This window comes from Lathamus discolor, chromosome 5, assembly GCF_037157495.1.
Source record: "Lathamus discolor isolate bLatDis1 chromosome 5, bLatDis1.hap1, whole genome shotgun sequence".
In the NCBI taxonomy this organism is placed as follows: Eukaryota; Metazoa; Chordata; class Aves; order Psittaciformes; family Psittacidae; genus Lathamus; species Lathamus discolor.
Window position 1 is genome coordinate 87,622,165 of NC_088888.1, and position 17,197 is coordinate 87,639,361.

At 35.9% G+C, this 17,197-nt stretch overlaps 2 protein-coding genes across 13 annotated transcripts in view; one reads left to right on the forward strand and one right to left on the reverse strand.

Moving 5' to 3' along the window:
• ANGPT2 (angiopoietin 2) overlaps nt 1–6,365 on the forward strand; it is a 41,673-nt gene extending 35,308 nt beyond the window's left edge. For both annotated transcript variants that reach the window (XM_065681528.1, XM_065681529.1), the window contains 2 exons: nt 1,791–1,921; nt 3,319–6,365. In XM_065681528.1, the coding sequence (XP_065537600.1) occupies nt 1,791–1,921; nt 3,319–3,479 (292 nt within the window). In that variant the 3' untranslated portion in view covers nt 3,480–6,365. The remainder of the gene's footprint in view (nt 1–1,790; nt 1,922–3,318) is intronic.
• The window catches only part of MCPH1 (microcephalin 1), a 128,421-nt gene that overhangs the window by 70,229 nt on the left and 40,995 nt on the right, over nt 1–17,197 (reverse strand). For 10 of the 11 annotated variants that reach the window (XR_010613241.1, XM_065681523.1, XM_065681518.1 and 7 more), the window contains one exon: nt 8,332–8,409. Coding sequence is in view for 10 of the 11 variants with exons in the window: in XM_065681523.1 (XP_065537595.1) it covers nt 8,332–8,409 (78 nt within the window). In the remaining variant the exon portion in view is untranslated. Of the gene's footprint in view, nt 1–1,686; nt 2,707–8,331; nt 8,410–17,197 lie in introns of those variants that run through there. The other variant, XM_065681524.1, reaches the window with a different exon arrangement.

Sequence of the window (17,197 nt, forward strand, 5' to 3'; positions counted from 1 at the left end):
ATGCCTTAGTAGTATACAGTTGTCTCAATTCCAAAACAAATATTTTTTTTTCATCTGGAAACAGTCAGATTCTACAGCAGAGATTTTTTTAAAGCAAGGCTTTACAACACTTATAAAGGCAACCTTTGCAAAATCGATTATTACCCCATCCATTTACAATATTAAAAAAGAATTACTGAAAACTAAGATGATCATCTGAAAAATGATACTTTATTTTAGCCTGCAAAAAAAAGTCCCCCAAACACCCTAGGAAAGTATTCAATTAAGAGCATTAATACATTCTGAATGCTGGAAAGATTATGAGTTGGGCCATGAAACTGGAGTTTCGTAGATTCGTCAAACATTTGAGATCAAAATGGACTTTGAGTCAAAATTCCCGGTCTCAAAGATATGAGGTCAGACCAGGTTGCTCAGGGCTTTATCCAGTTGGCTCTTTATAACCTCAAAAGGTGGAGATTGCACAGCCTGTTCCATTGCTTGTCCATCCTCATTGTGAAAAAAGTTTTCCTGATATCCTTCCAGAACCTCTCATTTCAATTTACATCTGCTGCTTCTCATCTTCTTGTTATACTAAGCAGTACTTTCAAAAATGGAATAATAATAAATGAATGACTTTCTTACATTAGACTTGATATTTGATAATCAAGCCTAAATCATACATTATACTTGGAATCTTTAATACCACTGATGTTAGAAACTGTCCTACAGAATTTTGACCTTACCTGAAGAAAAAACAAGATATTTGACTTTCTGAAAAAGGTTTTTGAGAAAATCTGTAATGAGCCAATCTTTTGAAATATAAATGAATAAAAATTCATTTATTCTTAATATTTTCAAATAGAGAATATAAAATAGGTGAAAATAATCTGTTAAACCACCAAAACCAACTTCTATCATAAGCAGAGAATTACATGCAAGATAAAGACAGATCCGGGGACAGATTAATTCTCCTCAGTCAGATCTCCTCCTTAAGCAAACAGAATGTGCCGAGAAGGATGAGCTTTTTGACAGAGAAACGCAGTCATCAAAGAGATACTGTGGGAGAAGAGGGTTCAAGTCCTTGTAATTCAAGGTAGCACAGTAGTTGCCTCCCCAGTTCTGTGCCATGTGTCCCTCCCCATTGAGACTGCATCTGCACCTTATAATCAGATCCAAACAGTAGCAGCCTCACTGAAAGCTTACCTTGCCAGGGAATTGAAGGAAACTTAAATACCTGTGAGGATTTAACATTAAATAAATCTATGAATGATGTGAAAAAGAAGAGTAATTAGGAAAGTGAAAAGCAAAGTAACTGAGGAACTCCTAAAATACCAGTTACTAGTTGGTAATTAATAGTCCAGGTAATGCTATTATCTCCTGCACATGCAAATTTGTAATGCTAAATTGTCATGTTTTGCTAACAGCAAAGTAAGAATAAAAATGTTTTAGCCTAAACTCTTGAAGCTGATTAAAAAAATAATTGCACAATGTACTTACAGTGTTAAAAAATGCACAATCTGTATAAAAAGTTCCAGGAGTTAGTTTCTACTTGCTCTCATTTTCATCTAATAAGACATGAACAAAACAGTCATTCCTGCGAATGTGGAGGCTGTTCATTAGAATATTGTGCTGACCATTCCTGCTCATGTAAAAACATTATTCTGCAAAACAGCTTAAAACAGAACATTGGCCAGAAGTGAACTCAACTATTTGAACAAGATATTTATTGCAAATTATTCCATCATTTTGTCGCAGATCAACTACCATTAACTTCCACATAATAATTATTTTTCCATTCCTCACTTTTACAGGATCTACCTTAAAGGACTTACTGGGACAGCGGGCAAAATAAGTAGTATAAGCCAGCCAGGAAATGATTTTAGCACAAAGGATGCAGACAATGACAAATGTATTTGCAAATGTTCACAAATGCTAACAGGAGGTAGGAATGTTTTTTTGTTTCTTGGTCTTCCTATTTTTATTGGCACTGAAATTGTCTATGAGATAAATAGTGATAATCTGGATTTAGTAAATTGTGACTGTTGAAGAAGTCCAAAATCACTGATAGAAATGCTGGTACAGTGGCTCCAAATGAAATATTTTATCATTTGACAAAAGTCAGTTAAAGCAAAAGAAGAGAAGTTAAAACTGGAGGGGAAAAAAGTCTCTACAGTTGGGGTACAAGAAAGTCTGTAATTGTGTAACTGATCAAAGGAACAGCATTCTTCTTCCAAGGAATGAGATAACATTCAGAGATCAAAATACTTAAGTCCTGTCCATGTCTCCTTACTCCCCCCTGCTTTTTAGAGGTTCACAGTTCATCAGTGAAATGGCTCCTAATTTTTTAGGCACAAACCCTTTCTCTAAATATCCAGAGGAGAAGAACCCCCAAAAAGTTGCTGTATATTGTATATAAAACAGAAGGGTACAAGTATTTAATTCCATTTTTCAATATAATTATGAAATTACAAGATGCACCACGTCTACTTTTTTTTCCTAATGCTTGTTCATCAGTTATTGGAGTTTTAGGTGGTATTTTTATCTTGAACTGTAGAAGCTTCTATAATTTATCAACCTAGAATTCCACATTCTGAAATGTAAACAACTGGTTTGTAAAGCTGACTTCTCTTCCTGTTATCTCTTAAGCAATGCTTCATTTCCCTATAGCACATGTTGTAAGACAAAAGACAGCTTCAGTTTATCCAAAAGGCTAATTGGATTACTGCCCTGCAAAACAGAATACACACATTATCACCATCATAATAACAGAAGTATAAAAATATTATCTTATTCATAAAAATAAATTAACCTTATGAAGGACTAACAGGTTAGGACCATAAGAATACAAAATAAGTTGGGGCAGCTTCTGACTCTGTTTCCTTCTTACCAAGTTTCAGCAGAGATCTTTTTAAATGATCTGCCCAGAGAACTGACACAGATAACTGAATTAATACTCCAAAAAAATTAAGAATGAGTTCAAATCAGTGAAGAACAGGAATTTACCAAACAGCAAATAAAACCAGACAACTCAATGTCATTATAGTTCGAGTTCTGCCCTCAGACTGTCAACAATAATGTTTGATGTACATAATATATTAAGCTTGATTGAACACCTTCCCTTCTCAATTTTAAACTAGTGTATTAATTACATAAGCTTCAAGAATATGTCATCAGTACATAAATACATTTCTGAGTCTGAGGCAAGATTTTATATTGACACTTCCAAATCGCAAGAATGAAAAAACTGCCTTTAGATTTCTTCCTCATTTCAGGACAACAAAATGCCCTTATTTTGAAAATTACCTCTCCTAATGTTTTAATTTGTTTTCTACCTCGCAGGGTGGTGGTTTGATGCATGTGGACCCTCTAACCTCAACGGAATGTACTATCCATTACGACAGAACAACAACAAGTTCAATGGTATCAAATGGTACTACTGGAAAGGCTCGGGATACTCTCTCAAAGCCACAACTATGATGATTCGACCAGCAGATTTCTAAATGCTTTTGTATTATGTGAATTATGTATTGTATAGCCTTCAAAGACTTCATTTGCCAAGCATATAAACACACATCTGCAACTTGTCTTATTTTCAAGCACAGAAAACATGCACTAGTATTCTGAAAGGATCGGTTCAGTACAATTCCTGAATTGCAATAGCCTTGATCAGCTAAAGCTCATATTATTCAACCAGACACAAAGTCTAAAGTGTCAACCTCATATAACAGTGATTTGGCCAAACAACTGAATAAAAAGAACATCCAAGAAACCGTCAGACAACTTAAGGACTCTGTTTTACTGGTCATTTATGTTATGTATGTGTTTGTTAGTAAATAACTGGAACTGTGAAAAATACCTAATATAGTTTTAGAAATATGCATTTTGGCTCATCACTGAACTTTAAACATTACTCTAATATAAAACACTTAACTAGATCTAGAACTATTTATCTCTGTGTCATGTTTGCCTTTTATGTACATAAAAACCCCACTGTCCTGTAATTAGCTGAATACTGTACTTAAAGAATACATTCTTTCTCCCCATACCCTCCTAAACAACTTCTTATACTTATTCGGGGCTTTTTCCAATAGCCTGTATTACTTTATTTAACAGAGGACAAGTAGCATTTAATTCCTTTGCATTTATTCTTGGGAAATACTGTGTAAAAAAATCACTATTTTTTTTTCAATTTGTACTTATAACAGTCACTATCTTAGCTACAAAATTCCCTGCGAATTACACCATCTTATGCATACCTTTACATTTTTATGAAGATTGCACTTTTTTCCTTCGTCATTTAACTGTAAAGTAACTTATCATTATTTTATAAACCAATACAATGGCATTAACACCAGATAACTGATTGTCATACACAATCGGACATCACCTGGTGCTGTAGTACATCTATACATTTTGTAATAATAACCTAACTGAAAAACATATGCATGTTCTTTGATACAATTAAATTTATGCTCATGACTTAAAACAAATTACTACATTTTTAAAATAGGAAAAAAAAACCACCCTGAAATTTATCTAAGGTCATACTGTTGGGTTTTTTTTTTCAGTAATGTTAGGACTTCTCCCTAAGAATTCTCCATAGGTAGGCCCTCAATGTATGCCACAATGTGAATAAATAACTCTACTGGGTGTTTTTTCACTTTTTTTTCCTTTACTATTACAATATGCTTTATAATTGTGTACTGTACATTGCAGTTCAGAAGATATTTCTGTCTATTTCCCTAATTTTGTGGAGATTTTTCCCAAAGTAGGTTTTAATTCTCATGCTTAGTCTTTGCCTTATGATAATATTTTGATAAATTTTAATTTCAGCAGATGACTGAATTAGTTACAGGTTTAGAACCACATCATAGAATCATAGAATAATCACACCAAAACAAGACCCCTAGACACAAGATTTCTGAAGGCTTACTTAACAAAAGGCATTGTATCTTAAAAGCAGTAAATGATTTTGGGAAAGATGGAAGAAAACTCTTCATTTTATACCGATAGTCATTAAACTGCTGTCAGAGTAATCCACCACTCACACTACCACCCTTCTGCTTCACTGAATATATGTGTCAGCATTGCTGAAGGGTAGCAGAAACGGAATACTTCTAATATGACTTCATGATCTGATTTTTTGAGCCTAAAAAAATGTAAATTAACAGTCATCATATGAAGAGTTGCATAAAATAATCTCAATGTATTTAAAATTAATATTTTATTGTTTTTCCTAGCAAACTTGTAAGGATATATGGATCCCAAACTATCCCCCCCCCAAAAAAAATACACCCCCAAAATCCCCCCAAAATACGAAACAAGAAGTGTCACAAAATTACTTTCATGAATCTCTGAGACATAACTGAAAGACCAAATATAGCAGATGGCCACCAAGCTAGTAAAGGAGCTAGACATGATGAAACACAACACACCAAGACAGGCCAAGAGACTTGGCCTATTTCAGCCTGGAAAAGAGAAGGGGAAACCTTACTACTGTATACAACTGCCTGATCAAGGACTCGGAGAAGACAGAGCCAGACCCTTCTTGGAGGTGCACTGCAATGGAACAACAGACAGCAAAACCAAGTTGGAATTGGGGAAATTGGATTTTCTTTTTAATGTATTGATTTACTACCACTGGACAAGTCTCTTGGAGCAAAGCATTGAACTAGACAATCTTTATAGGTCCCTTGCAATCTAAAATATTTGATGTTTCTATGAAATTTCATAGAAATGCTGAGTCTAGATTATTGCATTTCCTGCTTCACTGCATTTAATCAGACAACTAAAGAAAATACCTCCAGTGTTTGAGATAGTAAGCATATCCAGCCAAATAATCTAAACAAAACAAAACAAACACATGATGGAATCTGGCATGGTATGGATGCTGAACCTGGCAAAGGAAAATACTGCTATATTGGTTGACATTACCCTTCATTATTTGAGTAAGAAAACATAGTATGACAAGAATAGCTAGTTTCAATTTGCTGGGAAAAAGTCTTTGCAAAGGTTAAGGCTTTTTAATAACTATTTTGGGGAGGTTATTGAAGATACTGATGTACACACTGAATTGATCAATTGTTTAACGAGCCATTTTCATTTTTTGGGGGGAAATGGAGTAATTTATCAAGACTAAATGTAAAAAATGTAAAATTTCAGAGTAAACATATTTTAAAATGACATTTTATCTGAATGATATTGCGTGGCTTAAGCTGCAAACACCAAAGTAAAGTGGGGACTCTTCAGAATGAATGCAGTAATAGAAGAAAGAAGACTGCAACTGCTTTGGACTTGGTACAAGCCATTAAAACACAACAACAAGATAACCCTTTCCTTTAATTCCTTCCTGTAAACAAATAAACAGTATATAAAACAAGAATGCACTTCCATTTTCTTGTAATACTTCTTAGGAAGCAGAAAAATACTTATAAACAATAGCAGAATAGAAAACAGAAATGGAATATGAACACCATCCATGCTCAAATAATTGTATCTTTAAAAATAAGACATCTGTGAGAGTAAGAAACCAGAATGACTGAAGAAGGGAAGGATTAGAAAGGTGATGGAAATACCACCTTGGACACAGACTTTGTTCCCCTGGAAGAGGATAGGCTGAGAAAGTTGGGGCTGTTCAGCCTGGAGAAGAGAAGGCTGCGTGGAGACCTCATAGCAGCCTTCCAGTATCTGAAGGGGGTATATAGGGATGCTGGGGAGGGACTCTTCATCAGAGACTGTAGTGACAGGACAAGGAGTAATGGGTTAAAACTTAAACAGGGGAAGTTTAGATTGGATATAAGGAAGAAGTCCTTTCCTGTTAGGGTGGTGAGGCACTGGAATGGGTTGCCCAGGGAGGTTGTGAATGCTCCGTCCCTGGCGGTGTTCAAGGCCAGGTTGGACAGAGCCTTGTGTGGGATGGTTTAGTGTGAGGTGTCCCTGCCCATGGCAGGGGTGTTGGAACTAGATGATCTTAAGGTCCTTTCTGACCCTAACTATTCTATGATTCTAGTATTCTAAGAGGAGCACATTGCAAACAGAAGCCATTCAGGTTCTTAGCATAACCATAACCTCCCTCAATTTTATCTCCTCACTATCTGGTAAGCCCTGCTTACTTCTGTGTTACGAATAAAAACTGTAACAAAACGAAACAACCCCAGCAGGAATCACTTCCAAAGAATGCTATGTGCATTGTTACTGATAGTATACTTGGTTAACAAGGTAGTCTGAGAAGAAACAGAAAACTCAAAACAGCATCATGTCAAGTATTTTGTTTTTTTCCCACAAGATTACAGAAAAGGGGGGGAAAGAACATGCTCATTTATTTTTCACATTCTTAATGTATTTGCTATATTAAAAAAAAACCTATTTTCTCCTCTTACAAAAAATGCTACATTAGAATTAATTCCTTTGGGCTTACTTCAGAATTAATTTATAGTTTCCCTACACTTTGAGAACATACAACTTAAAATAATGAAATAATGTATTCATCTCAAACATGTAAATTTACATAAATAACAGATTTAAAAGGAAAAATAAGTTCTTAACAGTCAATACAATTATAGTAAAATATAGTTCAAATATAGTAAAAATAAAGTTCAAACCCCATTAAATGTTTTTTCTTCAAAGCCCATATGAAACTTCAAGAAACAAGTAGCAGATGATAAAATATTCAGCTGCTGCTATAATAGAAGAGAAACTGTGAAACATTTTTTGGCAAAACTATTGGAGTGATTGCCTAGTAGTCTGCTAGAATTTTAGTTGGTTTATAACCAAATAAAATTGCCATTTAATCAAGTACAACGCATGGACTGCGGATACACTCAGGTCTGCACATACATAATTTTGTACTGGTTCACAATTGAGTACTTGAGAAAGATCACTAAAGGCAGGAAAAATGCTTCGTTTTACCTGCACAGTAGTTTTAGAAGCCCACAATAATTTTGCTTTGCCAAAGTCATTTCTGAACTGAAAATACTGAGTCCATGACATGAATAATCTTTCTGTAAGGTGATAACATGCCTCTCCAGTTTATATAGCACAGATATAAATAAAATACACCACAAATAAATTAAAGAACATTTATACTAAAATAAGAACCTACTTATTCAGATATTAATTGGTAAATCAATTAATTGCTAGATCAATTTTTTTTGCATTTTCCATGCCTACCAAAGTTTTTGTACACACTTCAAAAAGTAGTGGATGAAGGAGAAACAAACTCCTTACAGTATTTGCCTTAAAAAAATTACTTTTTTTAATAGGCCTCCTTGTTCACAAAGCCTATTTAGACAGCTTATCTTTTTCCAGATACACAAAAGAAAGTTTACAAGCTTAAAGGACCATTAAACTTACAGGAGCTGCAGGAAAGCTGGATGAAAGCTCATATGGTTCCTCTGAGATCCAATGGCCCAATTCCAAAGACCACAGAACCTAAAATAAATTAAGCAGTAAGTAGACATCTTCTAATTTCTAAAACAGCAAACTCTTTGAAAGTGTATTTAGAAGTAATACTGCTGTTGCAATAGTTTGATATTTCATTTACCTGAACCAAATGATTTGCTGAAAAATCAAGCAATCAGAAAGATGCTCATTTTACAACTGAAACCATTAAAAAACCAAAGTCTGACATCTATCTATAGGTACATTAAATTTTAAAACCCTATTATTATTTTTAATAATCTTTCCTGTAACTACTCCATCCAGCATTTTTCCTGGGTTGATTTTCTAAACTATTCTTCAAAACAATTTATCATTCTAAGTTGCACCTGGTAGACTATAATATTAAAAACCACACAAAGAGTGGCTTCTACCACCCTTCAAGTGGTAGAAATGTCTTTATGGGAAAATGGAAGAAGACTGAAGTACCTACCATGGCTCTGCCCTCGAGTCATATAAAGGGCATTTTGTTACTAGTTTCTAGATTGTCTAAATTCTGAAGCACGCTCTGATGGAAGAGGAGTTAATTTTCCTCATTGGCTTCATCAGTGTGAGCTAAGCTGTAAAGCTTCTCATGCAAGTAAAACACTGGTAAGTTCCTTGCCAAATTTGTCCACTGTCACACAATTCTACAACTTTCTCCTCTCACAGACACTTGAGCTTTGCAACATCCTTCCTGTAGCTGCCATTTGGCATGCTTAAATATGAGTCAAAAAAAGCATTGTCACCCGCTAGTGAGAGACAACACGATTCATATGTTCAACCTTAAAAACCACAGCAACCCACCAATACCCTGCTACTCCCACAGCACTGGCTAGTATCAAGTGAATAAGAAGTGTATATATATATATAGTGCCAAAATGGGATACAAGAAATTTGTTAGAAAGTAAGTGACTGTATTTTGGATAATTCTACCTCTAGCAGTCAAATGTTTCTTCAGGCATTTCAATAGATAATGTCTTACTGTTAGCACAGCCATGCATCATTAAGCTGTTGTCATCATTTCCCATAGATTAAACTGAGTTTCATAAGTGCATGAAATTATTCCTATGCTTGATTCACAATTCCCTGAAATATTCTGTATGTTTTTATTTCAGAAGATGCATAAAAGTTCATATACATACGTATAGTTTTAATTTAAATTATACAACTTTTCCTCATAAATTTGGCAAGCAGTAGAAGTTCTCCTTAGACAAAAACTGGAGTAATAGAAATAGAATCACAGAATAGTTAGGATTGGAAAGGACCTTAAAAACATCTAGTTCCAACAACCATGCCATGGGCAGGGACACCTCAAACTAAACCATCCCACCCAAGGTTCTGTCCAACCTGGCCTTGAACACTGCCAGGGATGGAGCACTCACAACCTCCCTGGGCAACCCATTCCAGTGCCTCACTACCCTAACAGGAAAGAATTTCCTCCTTATATCCAATCTAAACTTCCCCTGGTTAAGTTTGAACCCATTACCCCTTGTCCTGTCACTACAGTCCCTGAGGAAGAGTTCCTCCCCAGCATCCTTATAGGCCCCCTTCAGATACTGGAAGGCTGCTATGAGGTCTCCACGCAGCCTTCTCTTCTCCAGGCTGAACAGCCCCAACTTTCTCAGCCTATCTTCATACGGGAGGTGCTCCAGTCCCCTGATCATCCTCGTGGCCCTCCTCTGGACTTGTTCCAACAGTTCCATGTCCTTTTTATGTTGAGGACACCAGAACTGCACACAATACTCCAGGTGAGGTCTCACAAGAGCTGAATAGAGGGGCAGGATCACCTCCTTGGACCTGCTGGTCACGCTCCTTTTGATGCAGCCCAGGATACGGTTGGCTTTCTGGGCTGCATGCACACACTGAAGCCGGCTCATGTTCATTTTCTCATCAAACAACACACCCAAATTCATATCCGCAGGGCTACTCTGAATCTCTTCTCTGCCCAATCTGTAGCTGTGCCTGGGATTGCTCTGACCCAGGTGTAGGACCTTGCACACTTGCCATGGTTAAATTTTATAAGGTTGGCATCAGCCCACCTCACAAGCGTGTCGAGGTCCCTCTGGATGGCATCCCTTCCCTCCAGTGTACCAACCAAAACACACAGCTTGGTGTCATCTGCAAACTTGCTGAGGGCGCACTCTATCCCACTGTCCATGTCACTGACAAAGATGGTGAAGAAAACTGGTCCCAACATCAATTCCTGAGGGACACCACTCGTTACTGGTCTCCAGCCGGACACTGAGCCATTGACCACAACTCTTTGCTTGTGGCCATCCAGTCAGTTCTTTATCCACCGAGTGGCCCACCTATCAAATTGATGTCTCTCTAGTTTAGAGAGAAGGATGTCGTGTGGGACAGTGTTGAATGCTTTGCACAAGTCCAGGTAGGTGACATCAACTGCTCTACCCCTGTCCATCAGTTTCATAGTCCCATCATAGAATGCCACCAAACTGGTCAGGCAGGATTTCCCCTTAGTGAAGCCATGCTGGCTGTCACCAAGCACCTTGTTGTTTTTCATGTGCCTTAGCATGCCATCCAGGAGAATGTGCTCCAAGATTTTACCAGGCACAGAGGTGAAACTGACTGGTCTGTAATTCCCCAGGTCTTCCATTTTCCCCTTCTTGAAAATGGGGGTTATATTTCCCTTTTTCCCGTTGTTGGGAACTTCACCTGACTGCCATGGCTTTTCAAATATGATGGCCAGTGGCTTAGCAACTTCCTTCACCACCTCCTTCAGGACCCGCAGATGGATTTTGTCAGGTCCCATTATCAGGTTTCTAAGATGGTCTTGAACCAGATCCTCTCCGACAGTGGGCCCAAGGTCATCATTCTCACAGTCACTGCATCTGCCTTCCAAGACTTGGGTGGGTTCATTCAGAACCTCAGCCTTCTCCAAATCCAGGGTATCCAGTTCTTCTGATAGCTCTTGTATGGGTCCTACGTTGTCCCTAGTCTGTCTGTTATTCGCTACGTACCCATAGAATCCCTTCCTGTTATCCTTAACATCCCTAGCCAAGTTTAATGCTAACTGGCCCGCCTTAGCTTTCCTAATCCAGTCCCTAGCTTCCCAGACAACATCCCTCTATTCTTCCCAGGCTGCCTGTCCTTGCTTCCACCTTTTATAAGCCTCTTTTTTCCTTTGAATTTTCCTCAGCAGCTCCTTATCCATCCAAGGAGGTCTCCTAGCCCTCCTGCTGCACTTCCATTTGGGATGTAACACTCCTGAGCTTGCAGTAGGTGATCCTTGAATATCAACCAACATGAAGCATGATAAAGTTATCCTTTACAATGGTATAGCTGACTAATGAAACAAGATTCTAAGCTGAACAGACTGATTATAAACAAGTAATGCAAATCTTAGAAAATAGCCTAATTATAAGTAGAAAAAGAACTTTCTGTAAAGAGCTCTTTTGCCCCAAATCTGTTGCTACAAGTGGCAAATTGCAAATTGAATTTAGAAAGTATTTTTTTTATCAAAACCAAGTTCTACAGCCTTTAGTCCAAAGCAGTTTATACTTGATGACTCTCAGAGAGAACCAACAATCTCCAGAATGAACTGCTACCGCAGCTTGTGCTTTGTGTGATGTGTCAAGTGTAGCTTTGTTTGGGAGTGGAGGTATTCAGTTTTGCAGGATATTGGAAGTGAACAGTGATTTTTTTTTTTTTGTTGATAATGAAAAGCAGTACATTCTATTTTATAACTCATCTGCAGTTTAGTGAGCAAAGATTAATATAGTTTATTTTAAAATAATTAGCTTTGTCTTGTGGTGGGTTATGGGGTGATCTAATGAAATATCAGGTTCAAACCACTGCTTTTCCAGATAAGTGCGTGATAATCTTTTTAATGAGATGACCAAGATCAACATCAGTATTACGTGTTCCTCTTGGAAATGCAGTTTTGTGTACATGCTTTCATATAATAGTATGCCTATACAGTTTAATTTCCATCCATTTCAGTAGAACTGCCTGGTGAATGAGCTTAAGAAGTGTCCGTATACTGCAGTTACTCTAGTCACAGATACACGGATAGAGGAATGTATGTAAGGGTTCCCTTGATCTAGCATTTGATGGCAGAAAAGTGTGACAGAAAAGAAATAGAGGTTGGAACTAGATGATCTTTAAGGTCCCTTCCAACCCTAAGCATTCTATGATTCTATGATCTTCAAGCTTCTTGAACTTCATTACAAAAATCCAAAGAATATTTTGTTTACTTTAGAAAATGCACAACCAAATATTTGAAAACACAACAGCTGCACAAAAAAAGGAAATAGTTTTTGTAGTCATTATATCATACCAAGCACATTAATAAAACCATAACCTTTAAAAAAATATTCAAACTTAATACTGCATTAGCGAAGAAAAGTATAGAAATTTCTTAAAAACATACAGTTAGGACTGCAACTTTGGATTTTCAGTTATAAATTTTAAGGTGGTGTCTGTGTATATTTTTTAGAATTACTTTTTACAATTTGCAATGAGAATATTGGAATTATATTATAATAATTATTTATAAAAATAAGAACATTGTTAGCTTTAAACTTATAGCTGCATATAATACAATTCTTTTATTTGCAATATCCAAGCCATTTGCCTTTGAATCACAGCATAAATCAACTTTAACTGAACCAAGAAAATTGTAACTTCTAACACAATTCTTAGAAACATGATGCATGGAAATAATTTCTTTGTAAATAATCTTGAGCAGGAACAGATGTACCATGCTGTGCACATCGTGTCCTTATCGTAACAAAATGTTTGTACCAAGAGTAACTTGCAAACAACCCAAACAGATTAAAACATAAACCCAAAAGATTAGTTATGATTAAGTAATCCCATTTAATTTTCCAGGCCAATTTAATGGTAACAACTTCTATCAATCCTTTTATAATAATTTACAGAATTTTGTTTAGAAACAAATTTTGTTTATCTTAACAAAAGATGAATTAATGCTTGTCTATCATGGTTCTGGAATTGAGTTCAAAGGCATCATACATACTTTCCTACATGAAAAGAAAATTAGATACAGAGTTCATGAGCAGGTCCTACAGTAAATAATTAGGTCATCACTCACTAGAACATTCAGTTTCCATGAACGTATAGGCAAGAGTTCTCTATTCTATGTCACTGAAATTTTGCTTCTGACTTTGGCAGAGACAAATTTTTAACCAGTATATTTTTGTAGCAACACTAAAAAAATGCTTCAGATTCATGTAGGACAAATCAAAGTTATGATTTGCAATATTACTCTTGAGAAAACTACTTATTTTTGCTAAGTCTGCAGTATCTTCTTATTCCTTAGAATGTGGAAAAGGACTAAGAAAAGCTGAAATACTCCTGAATATAAAAGTGCTCGTATTGAGAAGAAAGCTATCCAGAAGTTTTCAAATGTGCAGTTACAAGAGATTTAGCTTAAAATATAATGATAAAGTGGTACAGTATGGATCAAGTTGGATATACGTGTATCAGAAGTTAATAAAATACAGCTCATAACATTGCAATATTAAGAAAGTATCAGATTCTAGTAGAACGTAGTCTTGTTGGTCATGGAGGACCAAAGAAAGCAGGAAATGAGGGAAGAGTAGGAAAAGCATAGTTTCTCTGTGGGATTTTTACAACCTTAAAGTATGTTTTCCGTTGGCTTGGAGCTCTAGAGATCAATCTTCTGTTACTTCATGCTCAAGTATGCACGATTTTATCTAATTCAGTAGCTATCAACCTCTATGGCATGGAGCTCCAACAAGTGTCGTGCGGGTTATATAGCTGTAAGGTTAGCCTTGGTGCAGAACTCTCCTTCCCGTATCCCTAGCAGCTATGTACTTTTACTCACACCATACAGGAAAATTTGTCAAATATAAAGTTCTCAAGGGTCAGAAAACACAGTCTGACTAGCCTTTATTTAAGGCCTCTTACCCATCCAGCTAGAACACTGAATGATCATATGGTATTTTTACTTGAATTACTGATCTTAAAATATGTAAATAGAGTGCTATGAAGATTAAATGTTTTACAGTAAATTTGATATTCCTCCAACATCCATCTCTGAAAATATAATTTTATTTTTTTCTCAGAGGAAGAAAGAAACATTGCAGCCTAAATAATCTCTCCAAGTTACAAATGAAAATATAAATAATATTTCAGCTTCTTAAAATATTGACAAACATCTTCCACAATACAATCAACACTGCTCAAAATTAATACCTTGATTAAAAGGTACTACAAATTTCTCCAGACTGATGGATTATTTGGATTACTTTAATTATCCAATTTGAAGTATTTTACCAGTGAAAGTACTTACGGTAGGATTGACTACCATGCAGAAAGGCATTTAAAGTATTCAGTATTGTAGCATTAATAAAAGAATATTTTGCTTAATTTAAATTCTCATGACTAATTTTCTACAGGATTCATCACAATGGTTAAGTAACACTTCCACTTTCTTTTCTTTAGTTAAAGTATTTGGTTAAGGAATTTGGGTAAAAAGATGGCAAAATTGTGCCAGTGACACAATTAGAAATAAAGCAATAATGCTCTTACAGGATAAGATGCATAGCTCTAACCAGATTTAAGAAATAATTTTTGAAAAGTTTAAAGCAATATTTTCTTTCAGTGCAATAAATGACTTAATTACTTGAGGGATTAGACATGTATGGACAAAGTTTTACCCAGTCTCAGTGAAAGATGCAATCACAGTTCTAAATAAAAAAACCCAACAAAAACCAATATTCACAGATAAGCAGATACTGTAAAATTGAACAAACTTGTGATTTGGAAAACTGATTTCTGAATTTTTTCCTCTAGTTCCTTCTCATGTGACTCTCCTAGTAACTTCAGAACTTTGTCAAATAGCCACTCAACAAAAGGGGTGAAGATAGCTTCGCCATTTGATCCAGTAATATTTACAGTAGCAAATTGATCCTCGAAACAATTCCATTTAACTTTTGGTATTATATGTGGACTGTAGATAACCATGTGATGATTCTAAAAGGTAGACCTTATGACAGCAGGAAAAAATTTGGCATTGCTACTAGTCAATGGGACTATGAAGAGCATGTGTTGATATTTTCACTGTGGATTGGTTCACAGAAGTGCAGTGCATAAAATGGGCAATGAAATTACCAGACATCAACTACCTGAATATGAATGTCCAAATAATGCCTTATATACAAAGCCAGAAAACTATCTTACTGTATTTTTGTGGTAGTTACCTAAATCTTTGACTATTTTAGTAGTTATTAGATGCTTTTTCTCAAGGATGTATACAGATTTGATGTTTGACTACCCTGTAATAAGAAAATAGAGCAAATACATTCTTACTTAAAACTCCATACAAACCTAAGTGTGGGACAGATATTTCAATATGTTTCATTCATAGACACATAGAGTAGTTCAGGTTGTAACACACCTATAGAGACTGTCCAAATGCCCTGCTGAAGCATGTTCCTCTTAATACAACTGAGGATGCTATTGTTTTTTTTCGCTACAAAGGCACACTACTCAATTCTTAAGGTGACCAAAGATGCAAATTCCTTTATTCTGAGGGAAATTAATCACCAAAAATTTTTGAAAACCCCAAAGTATACTTCTTCAGATAACTACATGTATATCATGAAGGACATGCTTTACACTGGTAAGTGCCAGACATCCTGAAAACAAAAATGCAGCAGGAGTTTTTTTCAGCTCACCAGCTAATTTTTAAGTATTTATAAGAAAAAGGAAACAAATTTAAGGTATAAGATGTGTAAGATGAAGAGCTATTTCCATATAAATTCCAGCAGCTAAGTTTTATAGCTCTGAAAAGATAAGGAAAGCTGAAAAACTGTCATCTTCAATATCAGATTGAATGTTTAATCACTATTATCACAGTGGGCAATTGTGGCTTAACCCTGGACTGACAGGTAAGACTTTCACTCTGTCACTACTCCTCACCACGGCAGGATAGGGAGAATTGGATGGGCAAAAGTAAGAAAAAAAACCCAAACCCAAACAAGTTATGAGTTAAGATTAAGATAGTTAATAATTGAAGGGGAAGGAAAAAAAGAAGTTAAAAATCCAAGTGATGTAAAAGTTATCATTCCCATCAGCAGCTTGAAGCCCATTCAGGCTATGAACTACAGCTGCTTTGGAAAAAAACCCTCCCAGTTTTATAGCTGAGCATGATGTCAGATGGTATGGAAAAAATCTCTTTGGTCAGCTGGGGTCGGCTGTCCCAGGTGAGTCCCCTCCCAACTTCCTGTGTACCCCCAGCCTTTTCAAAGGGGTGGCTGATGGAAAAACAGAGAACACCTTGATGCTGTGTAAGTACTGCTGAACAACAGCTAAAATACTGGTGGGTTAGCATCATCATTTTGGTTACTAGTCTAAACCCACACATCATACAGGCTAAGATGAAGAAAATTAACCCAATCACAGCTGGGCCCAGTACAGAAATTCATGATTATTTTGTCTTTACAGTGACAGTCCGGTAACTTTATGTGGTAGTCTGCAAGAAATTTTGAGGATATACAGTGATTATTTGATTTGGTGGTCTGGGAACCATTTCTTTAAACTAAAATGTCTCCAAACTGCTCATCTACAAATAGCTTTCCTTACTATTTTTTTTTCAGTTTTAAGTTTCCCTACTATGCAGCAAAATATCTAACAATTCCCCTTCATTTTTACCAATGCTGAACACAATGATTATTTCATAGCACAACAGATATATTAAATAATATATAAAGATTTTCAAATTTAATAATGTGAACTTATCTAACATTGAGCAGAAATTGTTTGTTTAGCATTTAATTCATCAGAAAAAAAT